We start from the raw sequence: 26,124 nt of genomic DNA, 5'->3' as shown, positions 1-26,124 counted from the left end.
AAACATTACACTACTATAGAGAATGAAACACATTATATTAGCACACAGACTTTTTATTTTAATTTTACCAGAAATTTGTATTTTGTTAGAAATTAAATTTAGGTCAAGTTTTAAAGTAAGCTGCACACTCGAAGGACAAAAAAATTACTTGGATGAAGACTATTTTGACTCTGAAAACCAACTTAATACTAATTATATTTAAAAAAACAGAATATCAAAAGTTTTTAAAATATGAGCTTTTCCTGGGTGCCTAGCTGGCTCAGTCAGTGGAGCATGTGACTCTTGATCTTCAGGTTGTAAGTTTGAGCCCCAAGTTGGGTGTAAAGATTACTTAAAAATAAAATCTTAAGGGGCGCCTGGGTGGCACAGCGGTTAAGCGTCTGCGTTCGGCTCAGGGCGTGATCCCGGCGTTATGGGATCAAGCCCCACATCAGGCTCCTCCGCTAGGAGCCTGCTTCTTCCTCTCCCACTCCCCCTGCTTGTGTTCCCTCTCTCGCTGGCTGTCTCTATCTCTGTCAAATAAATAAATAAAATCTTTAAAAAAATAAAAAATAAATAAAATCTTAAAAAAAAAGAGCTTTTCCTTTTAAAAATTGAGAAAAACATTTTAGAAGATTACTACAAATGTTTTTAAAAAGGATTTATGACTCAAATTCACTACTCGGAAATATTACCATTTTAATATTTTTCTTCTCTTATTTTTCCTTCATGATGGGGAATACAAAAAATAGGCAATTATAAAAAGTGTAAGTGCTATGCAAGGAAGTATATGAAACATCTAGAAGTGGTATTAATAAGATAAAGGTACAGAAGTTGTTTCTGCAAAGCCTTCTTGAAGGGAAGTCTCCAAGCAGGAGACTAAATGATGAATTAAAGATACTTCTTCTCTGAAGAAAGGGAAGAGCATTTCACACAAATAAAATTACATGTGAAGGGTCACAAGAAAACGTGGCTTATTTGGGAACTGAAATCACTGAGCGAGGCTTAGTGACAGAGGCTGTGGTGAGTGTGTCTATGGGGGCATGGGCTAGAGAGAGAATGAAAAGTCAGATCAGCACAGCCTATTAAGACATTCAAAGAGATGGCAGAATTTGCCTTTGAAGTGAAGAGCAGGAAAGAGAAATGACCAGGGTAACCGGAAAATACATAGGACTAGAGATAGGAAGTGAGAAGGCTATTGTGGAAAAACTAAGATGATGGCGGCTTTAATAAAGATCATGGCAATGTGTTGATTCAGGAGACATACAAGGAATAAAATGGTCAGGCCCTGATGACTGACTAGATGTGGAAGGTGTGGTAGAACGGGAGTTAGTCTAGATTTCTTGGTGGTGCCACATTTATTGAAATAGGAAGGACTGGAAGAAAACAGGTTTCTTTGCAGATTTTTCTGGAGGGAGATTAAGGATAAACTCAGTTTTAGACATACTGGGGTTTAGGTATCATAGGGTATTCAGGTAGATTTCCAGGAAAATACTGACAATGAATGACAATGAAAATGAGGACAAGAATAACGTTATTTACACAGCAGAGGCAGCTAACATATATTTAAGGACTAGGTACTGGACATTGTGTTATGTGTTTTAAACGCTTAATCTCAAGTAATCCTCGCTACGAACCTATGATACTATTATCCCCATTTTATAAACAGAGAAACTGAGTCTTAGATTAAAAACTTGTCTCAAATCACACAAATTAAAAGTGGTAGAGCTAAAATTAAAATTTTCTCTATTTGTGCACCCTTACTCTTAACTGTAGAGCTATTCTATTTATCCAGAAGATGGTCTGATACATTGATCCAGAGCTCTGGAGGAAAATTTAGGCTATTGATATATACCTGGAAGTCAAATGCATAAAGATTAACAAAAAGAAAAAACAAACCAAACCATGAGAGTAGGTAATGCTGTACAGTGAGGAGAGAGTATAGAGAGAAAAGTTGAAAACCTAGGACATAACCCCAAGAACAGCTGCAGATGTTAAAAGAGGAACCAACAAAATGCATAAATATGAATGATCAGACAGGTATTAGGAAAATCAGAGGAGGCTTATATCAGAGAAAGTGAACACGTGGGGTTATTCTAAGAAGCACTATAAGCATGGACACACGGTCAAAATTTAAGGACAAAAAGGTCCATGGAGGTCTGATTTTGACCATGCAGATCCTCTGAAAGGGTCTAAGGAAATCCCAGTGCACACTTTGACAACCACTTTTCTAGACTGAGGCATTCCATTTTCTCTATGAAGTAGGAGGCAAAGCCTTGGGAGGGGCTTAACGTTTGAGTAGAGGGTGGAAAAAGGTAAGAAAATTAGAGAAAAGTAGAAATAAGGCAGGGCAGGGACCAGGTAAAGTTGAATACTGTGAATTCACAGTGGCATTTTTTTGTATCCTCCAGTAATCAGAAGCCAGAGTTTAGCAGAGAAAGAAAGTAAATAAATAGATTAACCCAGAATTGATGGTTTCACCTGGCAGACAAAGGAGTTTGAGAAGATAAAGAATAGAATCTGAGCTGGAAAGAAAAGAAATTAATTGCAGGAGAAGGCGATACAGAATGGGGCAGTAGTAGTGAGGCCAGGAGTTTAAAGCCTAAAATAAGAGGAGTGGGAGTACCTCAGGGACAGAGTCGAAAAGATTAACAAAAGAACACATAAAGGATGTTATTAGAGCCATGAAAAGGTTCTAAAACTGAATTATAGTGGTAAGTGCACAACTCAGTAAATTTACTTTAAAAAAAATCACTGAACTGTATATACTGAAAATGTGTGAATTTTGTGGTAAATTATATCTCAAAAATTTGCAAAAAAAAGGAGACTGTAGTCAGAAACCAAGATGTTTCCATGTCTGCATTTAAAATCTCAGAGGGAGAGGCGCCTGGGTGGCACAGCGGTTAAGCGTCTACCTTTGGCTCAGGGCGTGATCCTGGCGTTATGGGATCGAGCCCCACATCAGGCTCCTCCGCTAGGAGCCTGCTTCTTCCTCTCCCACTCCCCCTGCTTGTGTTCCCTCTCTCGCTGGCTGTCTCTATCTCTGCCGAATAAATAAATAAAATATTTAAAAAAAATAAAAATAAAAAATAAAATAAAATCTCAGAGGTAGGACAAATTCCAGGGTGTGGTGAGAGTAAGTAGTTTAAGAAGAATGGAAGTAAAGCTCACAGGAGATGAGCAAGTAGAGAAAGCAAGAAGCCAGTCTCCAAATGATACGTATAGTATTCATTCATTCCATATAAAGTTATTGACTACTATGTGCCAGACACATATATTCTAAACATTAAGGATTAAGCATCAAACATAGCAGAAAAAATCTCTGCCTGTGGACTTACATTCTAGCATATTTATTTGAGAAAGTGAGCAAGTGAGCACAAGCTGGGGGAAAGGGCAGAGCGAAAGGGAGAAGTACACTCCCTGCTGAGCAGAAAGCTCGAGGACGAGGAAGATGAGGACGAGGACGCAGGGCTTGATCCCAGGACCTTGGGATCATGACCTGAGCCAAAGGCAGATGCTTAACCCATTGAGCCACCTAGGCACCCCTGTATGTGGAAATTTTAAAAAGAGGTTATGTGCGTATATGTACATACATATGTATGAAAAATAAAAGGGCACACACCACACTCTTAAAAATTATTGAAAAAAGTTAAGAGCAAGGGTAAGGTAAGTTGTACATTAATGTTTTTCATATATACTATAGCCCACACAGCACCTCTAATGTGCCAGGCACTGTTCTGAGCGACTAAACAGATATTAACACATTTGATCATCAGAACAACATGCACTAATATCAACCTTATTTACAGATGAGGAAAATAAATCACAGATAGATTAAATAACTTGCCTAAAATCTCCCAGCGGGTAAGAAGTAGAGCCAGATTTTGAATACAGGTAATCTCTCAATAAATCGGGGAATTTCACATAGGCACTGTGATAAACTGATGATGTAATTTAAAGCAAACTTACTGGGAATAGTTTAGTAAGTATCTGAGTGCTATAGTCACAAGGAAGAAAAACAGATTAGATTTATACTTCATGTAGAGCGAGGCTATTTTTAAAGATGTATGCAAATTTTATTCATAGTTCCCCCTCTAGCACACTTGGGGATAAAAAGAATAAAAATGATTAAGGTTTACTCTCTTACTACTGTGTGTGCACAAGAGGATAAGAATTCAGTGATTATTCTTTTGGATTCCATGGATATGAGAAAGTGTGACCAAAGGGAAGTGGTACAAGAAACATCATTGTCTGTAAGTGCCTATTCTGAAAAATTGTTTTGGTACCCTATATAACAGAAGTTGTTTGGGATAAGGGTAGGAGCGGATTATACAGAAAACTAGTTTTCACTGGTTACTTGGAAAAGGGAATAACCATTGGGATGAAGGCAGTGATTCAGTGAAGCACTCAATTGGCCTAATTCAGAATAAACCTCACATCCTTGGTAGCTGTGCCTCTCTTAGTGCCTAAATTCACTCTGGGAAAACATTCAATTTTTGTCTTACCAAAAGGTTACCTTTTGAAACCTAGTACTTACTAGCAGAGAGATCTTTTGAAAAAACAACAGTCAGCACTTCTCCAAGGACACTTTTACTCTAGCTCATCACCACACAGAGTGAAAACCCTTGTTGTGAGCCCCAGAGGATGACTGAAGCCTTCTTTGTATGTGCCCTTCCTACCATCAGTAACTTAGGCTCCAGGACCATTGACAAAATAAGATATAGAAAGACTTACTGAGGAAAGGAAAAAAACAAAACAAAACCAGAAACAAAACAAACAAAAAACCTGGGATATAAAATTTCACTAACATTAATAAAGAGTCAACAGGATTCTGAGTTCTCAGAAGCCCTTACACTCTGGCCTCACTCTCACATATTTCTTTTTGCTTTTAAACTAAAGAGCAGGGGCGCCTGGGTGGCGCAGTCGTTAAAGCGTCTGCCTTCGACTCAGGGCGTGATCCCGGCGTTCCGGGATCGAGTCCCACATCAGGCTCCTCCGCTATGAGCCTGCTTCTTCCTCTCCCACTCCCCCTGCTTGTGTTCCCTCTCTCGCTGGCTGTCTCTCTGTCACATAAATAAATAAAAATCTTAAAAAAAAAAAATAAAAAAAAAAATAAAAAAAAATAAACTAAAGAGCAAATTTCTCCTGGTATTGAACATTTGCTCTGGCTACTAAGATCCTACAAGGCAGCAGTCATCTCTCCTTATCTGCTTCTACAAGCTCTCTAAACCTAAGACAAAAAAGAAGCAGGAAGGGGCTATAAAGTAAGGTCCCTTCACTCTTTTTTTTTTTTTTTTTAAGATTTTATTTATTTATTTGACAGAGAAAGATAGCCAGCAAGAGAGGGAACACAAGCAGGGGGAGTGGGAGAGGAAGAAGCAGGCTCTCAGCGGAAGAGCCTGATGTGGGGCTCCATCCCAGAACGCCGGGATCATGCCCTGAGCAGAAGGCAGATGCTTAATGACTGCGCCACCCAGGCGCCCCTCCCTTCACTCTTAAAACACCTTCTTCGAGGCCAAGCTATGGCTCTTCCTTTGCACATAAATATACATATTACGGTCTCTTTCTTTAAAAATGCTGCAAACTATATAATCCTTTCTTCTAGATTTTTCTTTTTATTATTAAAATACTTAAGTGATAGTTATACATATTTTTATTTATCTCGTACCTTTTCACCATTGCAGGATTGTAAAGATAGATCTTCATAAAGTGTCTTTCCTTCTCATGATAACCATAAAAAGGCCTGAAATAAAAGAAAAAGATATTTCAAATTATTTTCAGCATGCAGAGATGAAGTAATGCAACCTATTGCCCAAATTAGACTCAGGTGACCTAATTCAGTCTTAATTTAATATTACCCCAAGCCCCAAGAAACAAACAAACAAAATCATTCAAAATCTTTCAATTAAACCTACAACAGGTTAATATATACAATATTGAAATCCGGTTACTTCTTTTAAGAAGTTAAAAAATACTACTTTCAAAAAACTAGGGAGTGCCACTAGGAGTGGCAAACTATTTATAACTTAATTTCAACCATAATGACTCTATTAAAAAATGGCTCTTTTCTCTTTACTCTGACCATGTATGAGAAAAACGGAGACCTCTCAAGCACCTTCTTCACCTGTTTCCCATTTTTTCTGTCAAAAGCTAGAGTTCTTCATTAACAAAGTCCTCTAATTAACAGCATTCATGTTACTTTGCTTATTTGTCTCTGTTTATTAATTTTGCAAGTTCCCTACCCAGAGACAATTTATACGTGTGTGTGTGCATAACACACATCCAACTCAAACGAAGCCTATGAAAACAGTGTAGACAGGAACTTAAGCGACTGAAAAGACCATGGCCTTACTTAAGGACCCTAATTACGTTGAGGCTGGATTTTTTTTCTCAAGGGCATTAGCTGGAATGGGGAAAGGAAGAAGCAAAAATCCACATGGTAAGGAGAGAAACAAGTCTTCAGTGCAAGATGAAATAAGTTGGCACATCATGTTACATCATTTCAGGAGGATCTGAAACTACATCAGTACCTCTGATATACAGACTACCGTAATCATTTTTTTTTCTTAAGTATACTCCATGCACAACATGGGGCTTGAACTCACAATCCTGAGATCAAGAATTACATGCTCTATTGATTGAGCCAGCCAGGTGCCCCCAGACTATCACTTTCAAAGGTGATATAATTAGAAATAATACATAAACAAGTATGAATTTGCATACAAAATAAAAAGTTTTGTATCTCCCTAGAGTTTATTTGTAAATAAGTGGTTGGTTAAAGCTTTAGGTGGGTAAACCCATTCACTTTCATTTAAAAAATACTGTCCCTTTATAACAGGCACTAGACAGAATTTATCCTCATTAGTACACCATTTCTGTCATGTCTGACAGTGTGGTGGACATCAAATACAGGAGTAATTTGGCAGCAGAGTCATCATTTGGAGTATAAACTTCCCCCCTCCCCAGCTATTTTAAGCTTTTAGGTCAGCGCCATCTGTATGATTGTTGTAAAGCAATTTCTATTAAAAAAAAAAAAATCCAACTATTTACCAAGGCCTAAAAGAGTTTCTTTATCTCATCCTTGCCACTCATGCCAATCTTGTGTCATATCACTCTTCCTTTAGCCATCCTAAACATTTTAGTCCCTCTAACTTACTCCACTCTCATGTAACTTACCATTCTTTCTGCCGAGAAAGCTTCCTGGGAACCCTGGCATGGTTTGCTTTCAATCTTCATTCAGATTTCTACTTAGACTCACTTCCTCATAAAAGTCTTCTCTGATCCTCACTCCTTATCCCTTACCCTTCTTTACTCTACCTCCCCGCCCACTTTTTTTTTTTTTTTTATAATACTTAACCACTTTCTATCTAGTTTGCCACTGTTTACCCCATTTTTGTTGCCATGAAACAAAAACACGTTACATGAATAACTTCATTCTGTCTCACTGGCAAAATTCAACTATTTATTCCTCCTGCTATGGTATTTTTCACATAGATAAATATAATTCTCTATCTGGAGACATGAGTTATTTTTAGCCAGATAAATGGCGGAAAATAAATTTGCAGTGTAGTACACATTATCTTTGTTTTGTTTTGGTTTTGTTAACAATCTTTAGGGTTTTACAACTCGAATTTCATAAATTTCAAAAACTGAATATAAGTTAAGACTATCAAATCTCTAAAATTCTTTATAAATCTAGGATTCTTTTTTCAGATCTACTGCCTCAAAATAAAGCCTGGAAATTCTATAAATTCCGTTTTCTGCTTCTGTATAATCTAACTGGCAATCCTTACTTCCTGCTGTTGGCTTCAGTTGCTTTTGCCAAAAGAATTCCTCAACAGGGAGATTCTTTGGATGGAAAAAAGCAGAATGGAACAGAGTTTGTATAGATATTTTATGCTTAAAAAATATCTGATAACTGTTTTTTTTTTAACATAACAGTAAGAAGGAAAATGAAAATGGATAGCAAAAGACCTCAATTAACTTAAGATGGATTAAGAATCTCTTTATAGGGTATTTTCTAGAATCATGGCAGCTAAATGGCAAGGAATTCCAGAAATGAGCCTAAGGTCAGAATCCTATCTCTCGACCTAGCCTCAGGATAATGCATTATCTATAAAGACTGGAATTAAACCTGTACAAATTTTTATTTGGTAGCTATGCGCAACCTTGTCTAAAGAAGTAGAAAAATTGAAAGACTAAAATTATCATAGAAACGAAAATGTATGGTAAGAAAAAGGGGATCCAGGTTAGGAAAAAAATTAGAGTAAGAGGTAAAAGAGAATGGCAGCCATAGAACAGCTCATCTTTTGCCTCAGGTATTCAGATTCTTAAAAACATGGTGATACCTTTAAGAAAATACCCATTAAAAATACAGAAAGACTGGTGAGTAGGGTGCCTAGCTGGCTCAGTTGGTAGACATGTGACTCCTGATCTCAGGGTAGTGAGTTCAAGCCCCATGCTGGGGAAAGAGCTTACTTGGGGGGGGGAGGGTGAAAGACTAGTAACTATTCATTTTACTAGGCTGTTTGGAAATTCAACTTTGAAATGAGAATATGTACAGGAAAGTTCTTAGAAACCATTAAACATAAAAAAATTAGAATATAAAACTGATAATTATCTTTAACCTAATTGTCACTATCATAGGACAGGTGTGAACTTCTACCTCATTCATTTATGCAACCAAATAGTTGCTGAGCCATATTTACTAAGTGCCCAACACCATACAAAGTGCTAAGGATGTAATGGTCGACAAAACAATAGTCCTTTTTCTTGTGGAGCTTACATGCTGGTGGGAGAAATACATAAAATTAAGTAAATACATAAAAATTAAGAAATACATAAAAATTAAGTAAACAAATAACTAAAATAATTGCCAACTATATTAAGTGCTGAAGGAAACAAAGAATGGGCAGAGATACAGAATAACAATAGTGACAACCTATTTTAAGTAGGGAGGTCAGAGAAAATATCTCTGGAGAGGTGAAGGATTTGAAGGATTAGAGAACGGTAAAGCATTCAAGGAAAGCAAACTGCATGTATGAAGCTGGGAAAGAGCTCAACACATCAGAGAAAGTAAAAGAAGACCCATGTTTCTAGATGGAGCATACTGAACAAAATTACAGAGGTAGGCAGGGGTCAGATCACACAGGCTGTGGTTAGAAACTTAAATTCATTTCAAGAACAATATGAAGCCATTCAGGGATTTTAAGTGATTTTAAGAGGATCCAAGGTTTATTATAAGAAGCGTATGTTTGTGGCTCTGGAGCAAGACAAAAATAGAAGGAAATTCGATTAAAAAGAAACTGTGATGGTCCAGAGGAAAGCCTAGATTACGGTGGAAGTAGGAGAGAGACTTAAGACAGATTTCACATAAACATATCAAACTCAAAATATTCTAGCATGAGCTCCAAATCGTTCCTGCCAGCCTGCTCTACCTGCACTTTCCATCCTTTTAGCAGCATGGACTCAAATTTTTATAGTCATCTTTGACTCGTGTCACAACCTTCTTCCAATCAGACAGCAAAACTTATTGACCCCAACCTCAGAATACGTCCAGAAGCTGACCATGTCTCACTACTCCCATTACTACCCAAATGCGAGTTACCATATTTTCTCATCTCACCCAGATTAACGAAACAGAGTCCTAATGCTCTCCACTGCTTCTTACCCTTATCCCCCGATGATCTCCTTTTCACAGAACTGCTAAAGCAATCCTTTCAAGTTTAAGTTAGATCGTGGCTAGAGTAAAAGTCAGAGTCCTCAGAACAATACACTGTAGTGGTTCTCAAACTTTGGTGTGCATCAGAATTATTACAAAGGCTTATTAAAACGCAAATTGCTGGGCCCCACCACCAGAGTTCTGATTCATTAGGTCTAGTGTGGGACCCATGGATTTATTTTAAGTTCCCAGGTATGTTAATCTGAGTCCTCTGAGAAGTAGATGCCAATATATGCAAGAAATTTATCAGGGGAAACACCTGTGAGAGAAAATGAGGACAGACCCAGAAGAGACTGGGATAGCCACCAAACTTAGATACACAACTGATGCCATGTGAAAGAGAGAGGGACAGAGGGAAGATCAGTAGAAATGTCTTCTATTGTAATGTGATTCTAGATTCTAATTAAAGTGCAGAAATGCTTTCAGAGAGTTCTGGAGTATCTCCCAGGAACAGGCCTGCCTTAATATCCTTACCAGGCTTAGCCATTGGCTAGGAGTAGCCTATGGAAAGTAGCTTCAGTTCATACGGAATGATAGATTTCAAGGTAGTAGTGGGGCCGTTGTTCAATTACGCTCCCTGTATTTGGAGATCTGACAGGTGTATTCTCATAGCTGTCAAATCAGGTAAAGCTGATGCTGGTGATCCTGGAAACCATACTTTAAGAACCACTGGCCGACATGATCTCCATCCATTCATATCTCTCCAACCTCATTTTGTCCTACTCTTTGTCCTCCATTCTAGTCACCTCCATGTTATTCCCACTCCTTCACCTTCAAGTCTTTGCTCAAATGTCATTTACCTTGTCAATGACACCTTCCCTGATTACCCTATATAAAACTGCCACCAGTCCACTTCCTTACCCTACACTATTGATCCATCATATCCTGCTCTACATCTTTGTTCCATAGCACTATCATGTAATAAATAAATAAATTAATTTCATGTCATATCTATTGGTTATTTTCTGTTTCCCACTACTAGAATGTAACCTCCATGGGGGCAGAGATCTTTGTTTTGTTCACCAATATATCCCAAGCACCTAGAATAGTGCCTAGCACATGGAAGGCGCTCAATAAATATGTGAAAATAAATTACATGAATTTCTACAGTTCTAAGAAGTGGAGAAATGGAAAAGGTTAAACCATCTATCTTTCACTGCAATAAAAATTTACTTTAAAAAATTACAGAATATTTGCCTTACTTCCATTACATTAGAAGTAAAAGAAAAATAAACAGAGTATCTTTGCATCAGACGGGTTTTCTTTACTTGGAATGCTACTAGAAATACAGATAAAGAAATTTAAAAAGTTAACATATACTTACATTCCTGATACTAATGACACTTTGAAAACGTGCTGAGCAGTGGAAGATGGATTGCCTAAAGCCACATTAAGTGCTCTGTCGATACTGAATGCCATCTGAGAAAGATAGCTTTCTGGCTGCTGTCCATAACCATCGTATGGGACATAGAGGTAAGGAAAGATGCCATGCAGATGAAGACATGTCTTCTGACCTAAAATGTAACACATCATAAAGTTTAGTCTTGAGATGCATTTTAAAATTTTAACATTACAACAAAGCTCAGAATGCAAATCATTTAAATGTTCTAATGACAACACAGCTTATCTAGGATAAGAGTTGAAGAAAATTAACCCATAATTAAAGCCACCTATGTTAACTACATTTTACAACAGAACATTTAGAAGCATTTTATAAACATAAGCATTACAGTATGACTGAAATAGTTTTGGTGAAAATACGTTTGAATATTTTACCCTCACAATCTCACTGGTTTTATATACTTCACTGAATCACCCTATCATAATACCACTTAGCACAGTGTTATGAATCTTACAGAAACTCACTGAAATTTTATTAAATAAACCAATGCATGTCTGTCTTAACATAAAAATTTTCAAACAAGAGAATTCCCTGAGACAGAGACTGCTCTGGGAGAAAGGAGAGGGTAAAAGCAGTTCCAGTATGTAGAATTTTGCTATAAGGGTATGGAGGGGGGTTTTGGGAAGGGTAAAAATGACATTTTGCTATTAAAAAACAAAACAAAACAAAACAAAACAAAACCAACCAAAGAAGACAAAAACAAAGCAAAAGAAAACCTCTACATATCATTTGTCCGTAATGGACCTCTAAGATATCTAAACTGCACATTTGGTGGAGTGGGACGGTGGGAAGACAAAATGAGAGGTGAAAAAACAAGCATGCACACTTCCCAGGAAGCCGTTCTATCAGGCAAGGTGCAAAAGGGGTAAATGGTGCTGACCTGCTAACAGACAATCAGGTACAGCTATGATAAAGAAAGTAATATGAGTAAGAACCCACGAAAGAAGTGCCACAGAAACAGTAATGTATCCATGACAAGGTTGAGTAACAACAGCACCAACAAAAAACAGATGTACCATTACTCTCATGAATCTGGCAGGGCTGTACAGAAGTGGTTCCCGTCCTCAGAGCACTGTCCCTAGTTCCCTTTGGGTACATGCCATTTGTCTACTTTAAACAGGGAGAATGGCAGTGATGGAAAAACATATCCATTTTTCTCATACTGTCACTATCACTGTACTGTCCTGCCAACACAATCCTTAGGCTTCTTCTCCATCCCTTATCCCACTCTGCTTCACTGGGCTTTTTTTCTTTTTTGGTAGGAAGGTAACTATTTGTTTGCTTACTATATCCTATTTATAATGATTTATAAAAAATACACAGAAATAGTTCTATGTTCTGTTGATATCTTATATTTCACATGTTCTATAGTGAATAACATTGGTTTATTTTATTTTTAAGGTAGAGCTATAACAGAATTAACAAATAAACCTGGAACAGTTATTACATAGAGCATGCAAAATCGGAAAGACCAATCACACAACGGAGTAAGATCTATACCCTCTCAAGTGCAGTATTCTGATTTCAACTACCAACTTTCACACTTCTGAAGAATTATAAATTGTGCTGTTAGACTGGTTTCTATTTTTAGCAGCAGTTATGTTGCTTAATTTCAAAGGAATGGGGAAAAATAAAACCTTCTCACTTAAAAGCAAATTCTTTGATTATTTTGTTTCTTTTCAAACATGGTATTATCTGCTAAATACTGCAATTTCTTAATTCTTCAAATAGAAAAAAAAAAAACCAAAGTGTAACGATGAGTGAGTCTTTAAAAATATATTTAACTAATTTATTGATGATCTACTCGAATGCTTTTTAAACATCTCATGAAAAATGTTATATCCATTACCATTCAGGACATAAACCACACGCTGGTTAAGAGCAAGTGGCATGCTAAACCATGGGGTAAGGAAGGTGGGGAGACAGAGAAGTATCCTCCTTTAAACTGACAAATCTAAGACCAGTGATTACAGAAATAGTGTAATAGGGGGCGCCTGGGTGGCACAGTCAGTTGAGCGTCTAATCTTGCTTTTGGCTCAGGTCATGATCTCACGGTCATGAGATCCAGCCGCCTGGCATCGGGCTCCATGCTCAGTGTGGAGTGTGCCTAAGACTCTCTCTGCCGCTTACCCCTGTGCATTCTCTCTCTCAAATAAATAAATCTTTAAAAAAAACAAGAAAAAGAATTAGTGTAATAGTATATCTTATAAGCAATTTTCTAAATTCCTAAGATACTAATTTTACAGTCCGTATATCTCAATAATGGAAATTTGGATAAATTTTACAAGAAATAATTATAAAATCTGATTTGTACTAAGTTTCTTTATAGGGAGGGTGTTCAAAGTTCACAGAATTTTTAAAAAATCCCCACTTTTCATCTCTCCTGTGAAGTAGGGACCAAACACATTATCCTTCTATTTCACAGGCTTTGAAACTACAATAATTTGTGGTGTATGACTTAGGAAAAAAGTAGAAATGATTTATTCAGCAGGCACCGAACTAATAAGTGCTTTACGTATATTCATTTCTAAAACATTTAAAAACTTTGCGAGAATTACAAAGGTTAACTTTCCCCAATCACATACCTACTAGGTAACTGAATCAAAATTTAAAAGCAGATCAATAAAATCTAAAATCAACACTCTTTTCATTTAACCATGCTGGTTCAATTTTTTAAAAAGTGAATGTTGGCTTCCTTAATCCTTAACTCCTCCGTTCTTATTTTGTAATGGAAATGTCTGTTTTCTTATCTGACTCTCCCATTTGAAAATTCTTTGGTGCTGGTGCTGCGTTTGAATGATCATAATATCCCCAGGACCCAGCACAAAGCACATAATATGTGCTTAATAAATACTTATTAAATGGAAGAACAAACCCTCAGCAAAACAGAGTAACCGCTTAAGGAGAAAGGAATGGTGTAAAAGCCTTGAGTATCTGAAAAAACAAATCTACGAAAACAGAGGGACTTTGCTACAATTAAGGATTACAGAGTTATAGGGGGACATAGGTGTTGGGAAGAGTCCCCAGCTTACTGCACTTTCCTACCCTGAATAACCCAAAGTCCCATGCAAAGCTGCAATCACTACATCAACACAGATGTACCTCCCTCTGGTTCTCCAGCAGCTAGGGATGGCTCAGTGCCTTACCACTTTTCCTCAAGAACAACCTCCTGAAGAACACAGCGCAAGAATTCTTGGCATTGCACTTAATGGTTCTAATATAAAATGAGTATCACAAAAAAGAAAATGATGAGAAACAAAATAAGAAACTCAAAAAGTTAAACTAGGAATAAAAATTGTGTAAAAATCAATGTGAGATTCCATTTCTTTTTGGCAACAGGTCTTTTATTATCGTAAAATTTGTACTTCCGTAATAGCACTGCTTTATCTTGACAAGATACAAACCACTTCTATACACTTCCCTCCACCAGCTCTACCCCACACAAATGTGTGGGGCCAACAGTGTACGGTCCCCTGAAGATAAGCTATTCTGCTCTACCCCCATCAGTTAGGATTAGATCCAGCTATGAGAAAACACCCTAAAATCAGTGGCTTAAGCATTCAATTAATGGTTTCTCTCTCATAATATTAGTCCAGAGCTAGGTAGCTGGTATACTGCACATTCAGGCTTTTGCAACATCTAGTTAGTTGCCTAGTTGAGAACTTGTGACTTCAATCCAGAGGATTTTTCACTATACTCCAAAGTGCTCCACACACAGGATTCTTTTAAAAACGTTTCTATAAAATTAGTGAAAGCTATGTTATTTTGAAACCTTGCTAAATGATTTGGGATTCTAAAAAGGTTTAGAATATTAAGCTATGTCTATGTAACATGTGGATCCAAAGAAGGCAACCAACTGGAATTCTTTATGTCCCTAATGTCTGAATGTCCCCTTCTTGTCATGTCAAACTGAATTAAGGCAGCAAACTCAGTAGCAATAAAGACTGCTGTTGGGAGAGTAAGCCTACACACACAGGTTTCAAAATTTTTTTAAGAGTTTGGGCTTTCCAGGGGCGCCTGGGTGGCGCAGTCGTTAAGCGTCTGCCTTTGGCTCAGGGCGTGATCCCGGTGCTCTGGGATCGAGCCCCACATCAGGCTCCTCCACTGGGAGCCTGCTACTTCCTCTCCCACTCCCCCTGCTTGTGTTCCCTCTCTCACTGGCTGTCTCTCTCTGTCAAATAGATAAATAAAATCTTTAAAAAAAAAAAAAAAGAGTTTGGGCTTTCCAATTTGACTGATGTTGCCTAATTCAGAAACTGCAATAAAGTTGTTCAGGAAAGCACCACAGAAACTTGTCACAGTATAACTGCTGGCTTTTAAAGACACCATGGCAAAACTGTGTGGAGTTGGCTACTTCCAACTCTGTGTAAGTCGGACTTCTATAACTAAGTAGGTGCCTCTGTAACAGCCAGTACTTGGGTACTGTGAATCTAATCTTTTACAGAATTTAGATGGACACTAAACATTAAGTCCTCTGTATTCCAACTTTTCTTATGTCATTTTCCCACATTTTCTTCTGCATTTTAAGTGCCTAGATTCGGTCTCTTAAGTTGTGCATCTAAAGTCTTACTAGTTTTTCCATAGAAAAAATACCTGTATTTTTGTAGGTACATTTTTGATAAATAGAAAGATTAAATGTACCATTCCTCGAATTCTGAGGTCTGCAAGTTTTTTTCTGAGGCAGATACTAAATATTTTAGACCTTATGGGCCATACTGTGTTTGATACAACTACTTAACTCTGCCACCGTAGCCAGAAAACAGCCATAGACAATACATAAGTGAACAGGTGTGGCTGTGCCATTCCAGTAAGATTTCATTCATGAAAACAGGCAGTGGGAAGGATTTGGTCCATGGATAGCAGTTTGCCAATCGCTGCTCCAACTGATTAGACTTCATCATCTAGAACAGAAAAGCTTAATGTCTTCTTTTTTTCTTTTCTTTTTAAAATAAGCTGACTGGTCACCACAATCAAAATCATGCTGGCCTAAGAGTATCCTAGGAGACTGAATAAGAAATGCTTATTTTGTAACTTGCAACCCTATCTCCCAAATCTCAAACTCAATATACACAAGATTTTAAATAAAACTCTACAGAGCTATCAAATAGAAAACCTTGGTATGTGAACAGGAAAGTGTGTATTTATGGAATTTTTCATATTTTCTTCTTGGAATATCTCTTTTTAAGTTTTATATCACTGTCATTACCTCTATCTGTATCCCTCCAAGCAAAGTCTTTCTTCGCTTCTCTCTAAAGCTTCACTCTTTTTTTCCCCGTTTCCACAAAACCAAACAATGAACCAAGTAAAACTAAGAATTATATCATCTACTATCATCTAAGAAAAAAACAAGAATGTACATGAAGATTAAAATATTAAGATGCTGAGACAGTATTACCAATAATAAAAAAAATTAAAGACATTATAAATTTCCAAAAATAGGAGATTAATTATGATATATCTACATCATGTCTATGGCTCTCATACCAATTCCACTTACTGCCTATTTTCATAAATACAAATTTATTACAACACACCACATCCATCTGGAATGGTCTGCTGCTGCTTTGTTACTGGCAGAGTTGAGTAGTTACAACAGAGATCTAGCCCCCAAAACCTAAAATACAAACTATATGGTCCTTTACAGAAAGTCTGCCAACCTCAGCAACAAATGGTGTTGAAATATATTTCCTGGCATGAAGAGATGTTTACGATATATTTATTTCAGGTGATATTCAGGTTTATTTCAATTATAAAGATATATATAACACATTGAGATAATGATTATTTTCTTTTTGCTTATATATATTTTCTAATTATTATACAATTTCTGTAAGAGAGACGCAGGAAGACGTCATCTACTTCTAAATGACCCACAAATTAAAACAAAACAAAACAAAACAAAAAAACCACCACCAGGTGCCTGGGTGGCTCAGGTGGTTAAGCATCTGCCTTCGGCTCAGGTCGTGATACCAGGGTCCTGGGATCGAGTCCCACATCAGGCTCCCTGCTCTGTGGGGAGCCTGCTTCTCCCTCTCCTTCTGCCTCTCTCTCTCTCTCATGAATAAATAAAATCTTTAAAAAAAACCCACCATCAACAACAAAAAACTATAATAATTAACTTTACAAAGGGCATATGTATATAACTTTCTGCTAAACAGTTTCTCTTCATTTTCTCCTTTGTAAATAATGCTTTGGGGTTTTACATTTATCCACGCCATTTTATTTCTTCAACTAAAGTATACATGGCTTTATTTAGATTCATTGGCTTTGGGGTGCCGGGGTGGCTCAGTTGGTTGAGCATCTGACTCTTGATTTTGGTTAAGGTCATGATCTCAGGGTCATGGGATCGAGCCTTGCATTGGGCTCCATGCTCAGCATGGAGCCTGCTTGTCCCTCTCCCTCTACTCCTCCCCCAGCTCTCTCTCTCAAATAAATAATCTTTTTAAAAAATCATTGACTTTAAGTTATCAATCCCACATTACTAACAGAACTATATCCCTCAAGCACCAGATGTTTCAAAGGTCTGTTTATACATCTATTTTTGCATTTCCAGTGCTAAACACGATTGGTTTTTTTCATTCATAAATGTAGGCATAAATTCTCTACTCTTCAAATACTTTGTGAAAGTCCAGCATTAGGTGTTAGACCATAGGTTGCTCATAATCACAGTCCCTGAACTCATGAACTTGTTATGTTCTATTCAGAGATAAAGATGAGTAAGTAGGCAATTACAGTATGGCAATTCTATATCCAAAAGTATCTAACTCAGATTTGTGAGAATATAGAAAGGATTCCCAGAGGAAGCAACAGAAGAGCAAAATGAGAAAGAACATTGTGGTGTATACAACAATCTGAAAGCAAATGATAATATGCATGGTCCAGGAACAGGAAAAATGTAGTTAGGAAGGAACAAAGAGCTCAATGGAGAAAAAGGCAAAGTGTGCATGTGTAAGTGTGAGTGTGTGTGTGTGTGCGCGTGCGTGTAGATTCTGTGACCTGTGTGGATTTGCATTTTATAAAGTTCCCTGTGGGCACATTGTGGGAGAAGCTAGGGATAGAGCTTTAATAGGGAAATATGTTTAGAAGGTTGCTGAAGTAATCAGGAGAGAGATGTCCGTAGAGATGGAGAAAACATCAAGAAGGACTTAGGGCACAGAATTTAGAGGTAACTGACTGAAATTTGGGAGTAGGATAAAAGAGAAACACTCAAGGATGATGCAGATTTTTTGGTTTAGGCAGCTGGATAGATGTGAATGTTATTCAAAGAAAACTGAGAAAGAAGAGTAGGCTGATTTCTATTTTGAACTTGTGGAATTTTACATGTTTATAGAACTTCCAAATGGAGATTTACATTAAGCACAATTAGGTACACAGATGTTGAGCTTAAGAGAGAGATCTGGGTAGAGAAGAAGACATTATTTGGGAGTCTGAATAACAGATGGGTAAATATGCTCAAGAGAATACATAGATAAAAGAAGGGGTATAGGTCAGAAACTTGAGGAATAGTAGTATTCAAGGGAAGAATAAAGGGTTTTGATTTATGTGGGATATGAGAGAATGAGCCCCTGAAATGGCTGCCAGACAAGAAAGAGAAGTAACAGTGAATATTTGAAAATATAAGCATGTTAGCCATGGAACCAGAAAGTTCCAAGGGTCCTTGAGAAATGTGTAAGAGAAACGCAAGCAATGAGAGACTGGATCAGAAACTGGGAGAAGGATGTAGATAAAATGTACAATATGATCAATGTACAATGTAGATAAAATGTAGAAATGACAAAAAACACTTCAGAATGGCAGAGGAAGAACCTTTAAAAACCTGCTCCTCCATAACAGCAATAAGAACACTGGTAAATTCTGTCAAAATAAACTTTTTTCAGTGTTTTGGAAATAAATTAAAAGGCTTGTGACAATCCAGCAAGTGTTCGTTCAAGAAAACCAGTTGAATCTTAGCAAGAACAGCAAGGTTTGTGGTTTTCTAACTTGCCCTAATCCAATCTCCTCTGCCTGCACGCCCCCCCAACCCCCCCAGCTCCAGAGTAGCTGTGAAAACAGATAGCCAAGCAGGCGCTGGAGAGACCAAAATAGATTTGCAGTTCCCCAAAAGCCTGATCACGAGAACACTGTCACTATTTGACCTGCTTGGTAGGTAGCTCACTGAAAAGCTCCATTCTCAGGACTTTTATTTGATCAGACACAGAGCTCACTCCCTGTGTATAGTCCTATGTGTAGGACTTCATGGAAAACAATCAGCAGCAACTGTTTAACATCACAGTTGCCTGAGGGAGTTTTACCAGTTGCAGCTAACAAAAGGCTGAACAAAAAACTTAAAAGGAAAAACTGAGGACTGAAACATCCAGAAGAACTTGAAAGTCTCTGACATAGTTCTGGAAATTTAGAAGGTTATGCACATGTGTGGAGCTGTGCACATGCGCAGGAAGAGCTGAGAAGGCCCTAATCTTTCACTATGGCTGACCTTGAGGCTCTGCACCAATACACGTACATACAGAGCCCCTCAACAAAAAGTGGAAGGAGACCTATTAGCTCAAGGCATTTAAAGGAATTTCTGGTCATTAACTGACCAATAATCTAACTGAGCAGAGACTTCAAAGAATAGAGACTGTATAGAATTAATCCATGAAAGTCACTAAAGAAACAAACAACATAACCAACAATAGAGCAATAATAAATCTTGGGGATAGGGAAGAATATGCTTTTCCTTAACTGTCAAATTATTTAAAATGTCTAGTTTTGAACAAAAAAGGATAAGACATACAAAGAAAAAGGCATGGAAAAAAGGAGTCCATAAAACTGTCTCTGAAGAAGCCCAGACATTCAACTTACTAGACAAAGACTTTAAACCAGATATTAAAAATATTTCAAAGAACAGGGGTGCCTGGTGGCTCAGTGGGTTAAGCAGCTGACTCTTGGTTTTGGCTTAGGTCGTGATCTCAGGGTTGTGAGACTCAGCCCTGCATCGGGTTCTGCACTCAGAAGTCTATTTGAGATTCTCTCTCTCCCTCTCCCTTTACCCCTCCCCCCTCAAATAAATCTTTAAAAATTTTTCAAAGAACAAAAGGAGAGCATGTCTAAAGAATTAAAGGAAAGTTTGAGAATCATGTCTTACCTAACAGAAAATATAAATGAATAGACAGAAATTATTTAAAAAATCAAATAGAAATTTTGGTGTTGAAAAGTGCAACAGAAATGAAAAATTTACTGAAGAGGATCAAGAGCACATTTGAACTAGGACAAGTATCAGTGAACTTGAAGACAGGCCAGTTGACATTTTCCAATCTGAGGAACAAAAAAAAAAAGTAATGAGGAAACATTAACAGAGCCTCAGAGATTTATGGGATTCCATCAAGAATACCAACATATACATAATGTGAGCTTCAGTAGAAGAGACAGAAAAAGCGATGGGATATTTGAAAAAAGAATGGCCAAAAAAATTCCCATATTTGACTGAAAACATTAATCTGCGTATTTAAGAAGCTCAATAAACTACAGGTAGGAGAAACTCAGAGATCCATGACAAGATGTATCATAACCAAACTGCCAAAGACAAAGAGAAAATCTTGAAAGTGACAAAAGAAAAGCAATTCATCATGTACAAAATTTCCTCAATAAGGTTAAGAGCTGACTTATTAGAAACCATGGAGGCCAGTAGGATGACATAGTCAAAGTGATGAAAGACAAAGATTGTTAACCAAGAATTCTATATCTAGCAAAACTACCCTTCAAAAACAAAGGAGAGCTGGGTGAGGTAGGAGCAAGAAAAAATTAAGATGTTCCCGGCTAAATGAAAATTGAGAGAATCTGTCACTAGCACGGCTAACCTACAAGAAATACTAAAGGGAATCTCATTCCAGGCTGAAATGAAAGGATAATAGACAGTAGCTTAAATCCACACTAAGCAATAAAGAGTACCAGTAAAGATAACTACATAGGTAAATACAAAAGATAATAAACATGTATTTTGTAATTCCTTCTCCTGTATCATTTAAGACAGGTGCATGAAGTAATAATTATAAAATTGTGTTGATGGGCTTATAATGTGTAATGATGTAATTCGCATGAATGATGTTATAATGGAGCAAAGGTTTTATGTACTACAGAAATACCAATATTGTGGGTTCAGTTCCAGACCACTGCAATAAAACAAATATTGCAATAAAGTGAGTCAAATGAATTTTTTGGTTTCCCGGTGCATATAAAAGTTATGTCCACACCATAATGTTCACACTATAACTGTCTACTAAGTGTGCAATAGCATTGTTTAAAAAAACGATGTTTGCACCTTAAAAAATATTTTTTTGCTAAAAAACGCTAACCATCATCTGAGCTTTCAGCAAGTCATAATCACTGATCACAGGTCCCCATAGCAAATATAATAATGAAAGTTCAAAATACTGCAAGTTACCAAAATGTGACACAGACACTAAGTGATCAAGTGCTGCTGGAGAAATGGTGCTGACAGACTTGCTTGATGCAGGGTTGTCACACACCTTTAATTTGTAAAAAAAAAAAAAAAAAAAAAAGTATCTGCAAAGCACAGCAAAGTGAAGCACAATGAGGTATACCTGTATGAAAATTCAATCGGGATTAATCCAAACTGTCTTAAATTAACATGTTAAGTGTAATACCCAGAGTAACCATGAAGAAAATAACTAAAAGAGAGAGAAAAGAGAGGTGGGGTGAGGAAGGGAGGGAGGAGGAAAGGGAGGTAGGAAGAAAAATGGAATTAAAATAGTATACTAGAAAATATCTCTTTAGCATAAGACTATAATGAAGGAATATAAACAACAAAAAAGCATAAGACACAGAGAAAACAATAACAAAATGGCAGATAAAAAATTACCCAGAACTGGTAGGTAGTCAAAGGACACATTATATCTTGCCCTATAGCTCTCAACTCAATGAGGAAGATCAATTTTCCCATTTTACATTCACCAATACAATTTGGGGTACTATGCAAAATGAGGAGAACTTGTAGAAGCATCACAAACCAAAGAAAAAACAGGACTAGAATCCTTTGCCTCGGTCATGTCTTAAACATGATCAATGTATTCCTTGAATTAATTAACAAACTCTATTATCAGAAGAATCATCACTGAGGAAATAGGAAAAAGGCTGATGTGAAGTATTGTTTGAAGAAAATAAAAAATATGATTAGTATTTAGATGGAAAATACTGTAACTCCCATTCTCATTCTTTAAGGACAAGCTCCCTCGCTATTACAACTATATACACCTTCCTTTACCTACAAAAGTAAGTGCACAACTTGTTTCCTCATTTATGTCTTCAAAGCACTTATATAACTCTATTGTGCACTTATGTTATACATATATTTACATACAGCAAAATCGCATCATGTGTGTATTTTATTTACTGGGTAAGAAGGAATCAAGGGGGATGGGAAGAGACTCCGGTAGAGAGACAGAGAAAGAGCTCAAGTGAATGAATATGAGAATGCAATTAAATGGTGTCAGTGTGCCCAGTCAATAACTTATAATCTGTGCCATGAGAAAGGGTATATAAAAGTTACTCCTTAGTTTGTTTCAGTTCCTTTGTATTTCTAAAGTGAAGCATCTCCTACTGAAAGAGGCAACTAAGTGTGATTCTGTTTAAAAGATATGGTTCATAGTTTTTCATAAAACATGTCCTGATTGCAGGCCAACTATTTCAAGTAGAGCTCAGCTGAGGAAAAGTGATTAACGTCTGTGTCTGTGTATGAGGAAAATTAAGCTGCTGGACTTACTGAAAGATAGTGTGGTAGAATTCATACAATTTAAGAGACTGTCAAGGGAAATTGTGCCTAATTCTAAAAAAGGTTTTAACCTCTTACCTTTGCCTCAGAATCTAATTCCCATTAAGATGCAACTTCACTGTTTCTGTCTCCATACCTACAGTGTGAGTTCCATGAACACATGCATCGTGTCTTCTTATTCTTCCTATTCTCAATGCCTAACAGAGAGCCTAGAATATAGTGGGTGTTTGATCCATGTTGGATTAAGCATGTGCGGTGTAATATACGTATTTGGTCTTTGTGTCTCATTCCCCGCATAGAGCCCCTACAACTCTTGGTATTTCCTGAGTGAGAGAGGTATCTTTTGTTATTCATATGAAGCCCTTTCTATCATAACTGAATTTACACTAATGAGGTAACTCTTGATGGGATCTTTAGATTGCTTCAGAACAGAGGGCTGGTTGTCAGAGGAATCAACCATATCATTTCAGGGTTGGAATTCTCAACCCCATTCCTCACCTGCCACCTCACCTCCAGAGAGGGGAGAAGGACTTAAGATTTAGTTCAGTCACCAAAGGCCAATGATTTAATCAGTCATGCCTTTGTAATGAAACTTCAACAGAAACTCTGGAACAATGAGGTCTGGGAAAGCTTCCTGGTTGGGGGTGCATCCGGATTCCACAGAGACATCTGAGCTCAGAACCCTTCTGAACCTTGTCCTATGTATGTTTTCATCCGGCTGTTCATTTGTATTCTTTATAATAAACTGTATAAATATAGTGTTTTTCTGAGTTCTGTAAGTTGTTCTAGCAATTTACTGAACCTGAGGGGAGGGAGGGTTGAGAGAATCCCCAAATTTGTAATTGGCCAGGCAGAAGTGCAGGTAGCCTGGGTATCCATTTGTGGCTGGCATCTGAAGTGGGGGCGATCTTGTGGAACTGATCCCTTACCCGGTGGGGGTCTGCACTAATTTCAGGTAGTGTCATAATTAAGCTGAATTACAGAACATCCATAGTTGATGGCAGAGAACTGAGAATTTATTGTTGGAAAACCAACAGGACAAGATGTCTTTTTCATACTGGTTAACTCCTTAAGAGGTCTTTCAGCTGAGTCTTGTAGAAAATTTGACTGCTTTTATTTTTTCTCCTTATTTCTTCCCAAAAGCTAACAAGGATATTTATAACGTCCTCCTATTTTCCCCTATTTGCAAGGGAACTAGAAGGGACTGAATTAAGGATCAACTTCCCATATTAAACAACAGTAAACTAACAAACAGCAAAATATACAAATATTTTTATGATTAATATGTCAAGAATGTGACAAAATTACATGTCCAAAATTCATGTGTAATTTAGTTTGCAATTATTACTATAGAAAGGAAACCAGTAATTACTTTGACTTTCACGGTGACTGGGAACCTCAGTGTGGGTAATACTTAAAGGCTCACACAATATGGTATACCACCACATTTTTCTAAAAAAGCTAGCCTCAAAAAATTAAACTGCTAACACTGTTTTCAAACCAGAATATCCAAGAAAATGTATACCTCTCAGGCTAAATGTCATAAAAATAACTAGTATTTATTAACCTTTGCTAAAAATAAAATTCTGGCTTGTAAAACAAATATTGTTTTGGGGCACATGACCAGCTCAGTCTCAGGTTAATGAGTTCAAGCCCCATGCTGGGTGTGGAGCCTACTTAAAAACACTAAAAAACAAATATTGTTTTAGTTTCAGATGTTTTACAACCAGAATGGTCACACATATTAATCTATGTGGTATTTCAATCCAAAGGTAAGTAATCCAAGGTCTTGAAGTAAAATTAATAATCTGATTACTATCTGAAAGTTCACTTCCAGTGATGTAAAACGGTATTAATAGCTAATCAAGATAAAGTTACTATCCAGTCAAATTTGATATAAATGCCTGTATTTTCTTTCAAAGACACATAAATAAAATAAAAGGATACAGGTAATTAAATTAATGCAAATCTAGTAAACTCTTCAACCATTCTTTATGATAGTTGAACACTGAAAGACCTTAAAATTTTACCTATCTACAAGAAAGTAAAAAGATAACACACAGAATAAGAAACTATTTAGAAATCATGTTTGATAAGGAACTTATATCATAGACATCTCTCCAAGACGATATAAAAATGGCAAGTACATGAAAAGATGTTCAACATCAGCAGCCATCAATGAAATGCAAATCAAAACCATAAGACAATAACAAGTGTTGTGGAAAAACTGGAAAACTCATATACTGCTGGTAAGAATGTTAAATGGTATAGCTGCTTTGGAAAACAGGCTGGTAGCTCCTCCTACCATATATCCATAATCCAAATCTAAAAGATTAAACGTGGAGTTATCAGATGATCATTTCTATTCCTAGTAATAAGCCCAAGATAAATGAAAATATAACACAAAACTTGTACATGAATGCTCATAGTAGCGTTTTTCATAATAGTCAAAAGGTGGTAATAACGTAAATGTCCATCAACTGATGAATAAATATAACGTGGAATATCCATACAATGGGATATTTATTCAGCCATTAAAAGGAATGAAGTACTGATACATGCTACAACATGGATGAATAGGCAAATTGTAAACTCTATCTGAATAAACCTCTTACATAATCTTTTAGCCTATCCATACTCATTGTTTTATTTTGGAAGTCTCTATCAAGAAGACCTAATTTTGAATATACCATTAGAATTAATGCATTCCTTAAAATGAATTATTTGATTTGCATCATAGAAGTGAATTATGACTAAATTAAGAGAAATATAAACATTAGCCCCTAAAACCATCTATGTATCTCTATTTCAACTTAATGATACACTGAATATACTATTTTGAACATTCAATCACATTAAGATATGTTGTCAAATTACAGAGAGATGTTCTACTTAAGGTTATCATTACCAAGAACAGATAAAGATTAAGAACCATCAATGTAAGAAAGTCTTTTTCAGACAAAACTTTCAGACAATAAACTTAATAACAATAAAACTGACCTACCACACGCACTTAATATCTGTGCTGTCAAAAGGTAGAAGCAGCATGGCCTCCTCCCACCCCTCCAACCATCCTCTTCAAAAATGTTGTACAACTTTTATATATGCATAAAGTTTTCTCATAACTATGTTCAGTTACTCAATAGTATCAGACTGATATGGCCATTTAGTTCTACTAGGCATAAAATTGGTTATATGGGAGCCTGAATAAAGCAGTTGTAAATCATGAAAATTAGAATTCCAAAATACTGGACA

The 26,124-nt window shown here is 36.8% G+C and overlaps 1 protein-coding gene across 4 annotated transcripts in view; it reads right to left on the bottom strand.

The window, feature by feature from the left end:
- The window catches only part of REV3L (REV3 like, DNA directed polymerase zeta catalytic subunit), a 170,355-nt gene that overhangs the window by 106,512 nt on the left and 37,719 nt on the right, over nucleotides 1–26,124 (bottom strand). For all 4 annotated transcript variants that reach the window (XM_044388809.3, XM_026511625.4, XM_044388810.3 and 1 more), the window contains 2 exons: nucleotides 11,025–11,214; nucleotides 5,648–5,722 (listed from right to left, as the gene is read on the bottom strand). In XM_044388809.3, the coding sequence (XP_044244744.1) occupies nucleotides 5,648–5,722; nucleotides 11,025–11,214 (265 nt within the window). The remainder of the gene's footprint in view (nucleotides 1–5,647; nucleotides 5,723–11,024; nucleotides 11,215–26,124) is intronic.

Source organism: Ursus arctos, unplaced genomic scaffold (genome assembly GCF_023065955.2).
Source record: "Ursus arctos isolate Adak ecotype North America unplaced genomic scaffold, UrsArc2.0 scaffold_13, whole genome shotgun sequence".
Taxonomy (NCBI): domain Eukaryota; kingdom Metazoa; phylum Chordata; class Mammalia; order Carnivora; family Ursidae; genus Ursus; species Ursus arctos.
Note: the sequence above shows the minus strand (reverse complement) of the source record. Positions and strands in the feature narration are given on the sequence as shown.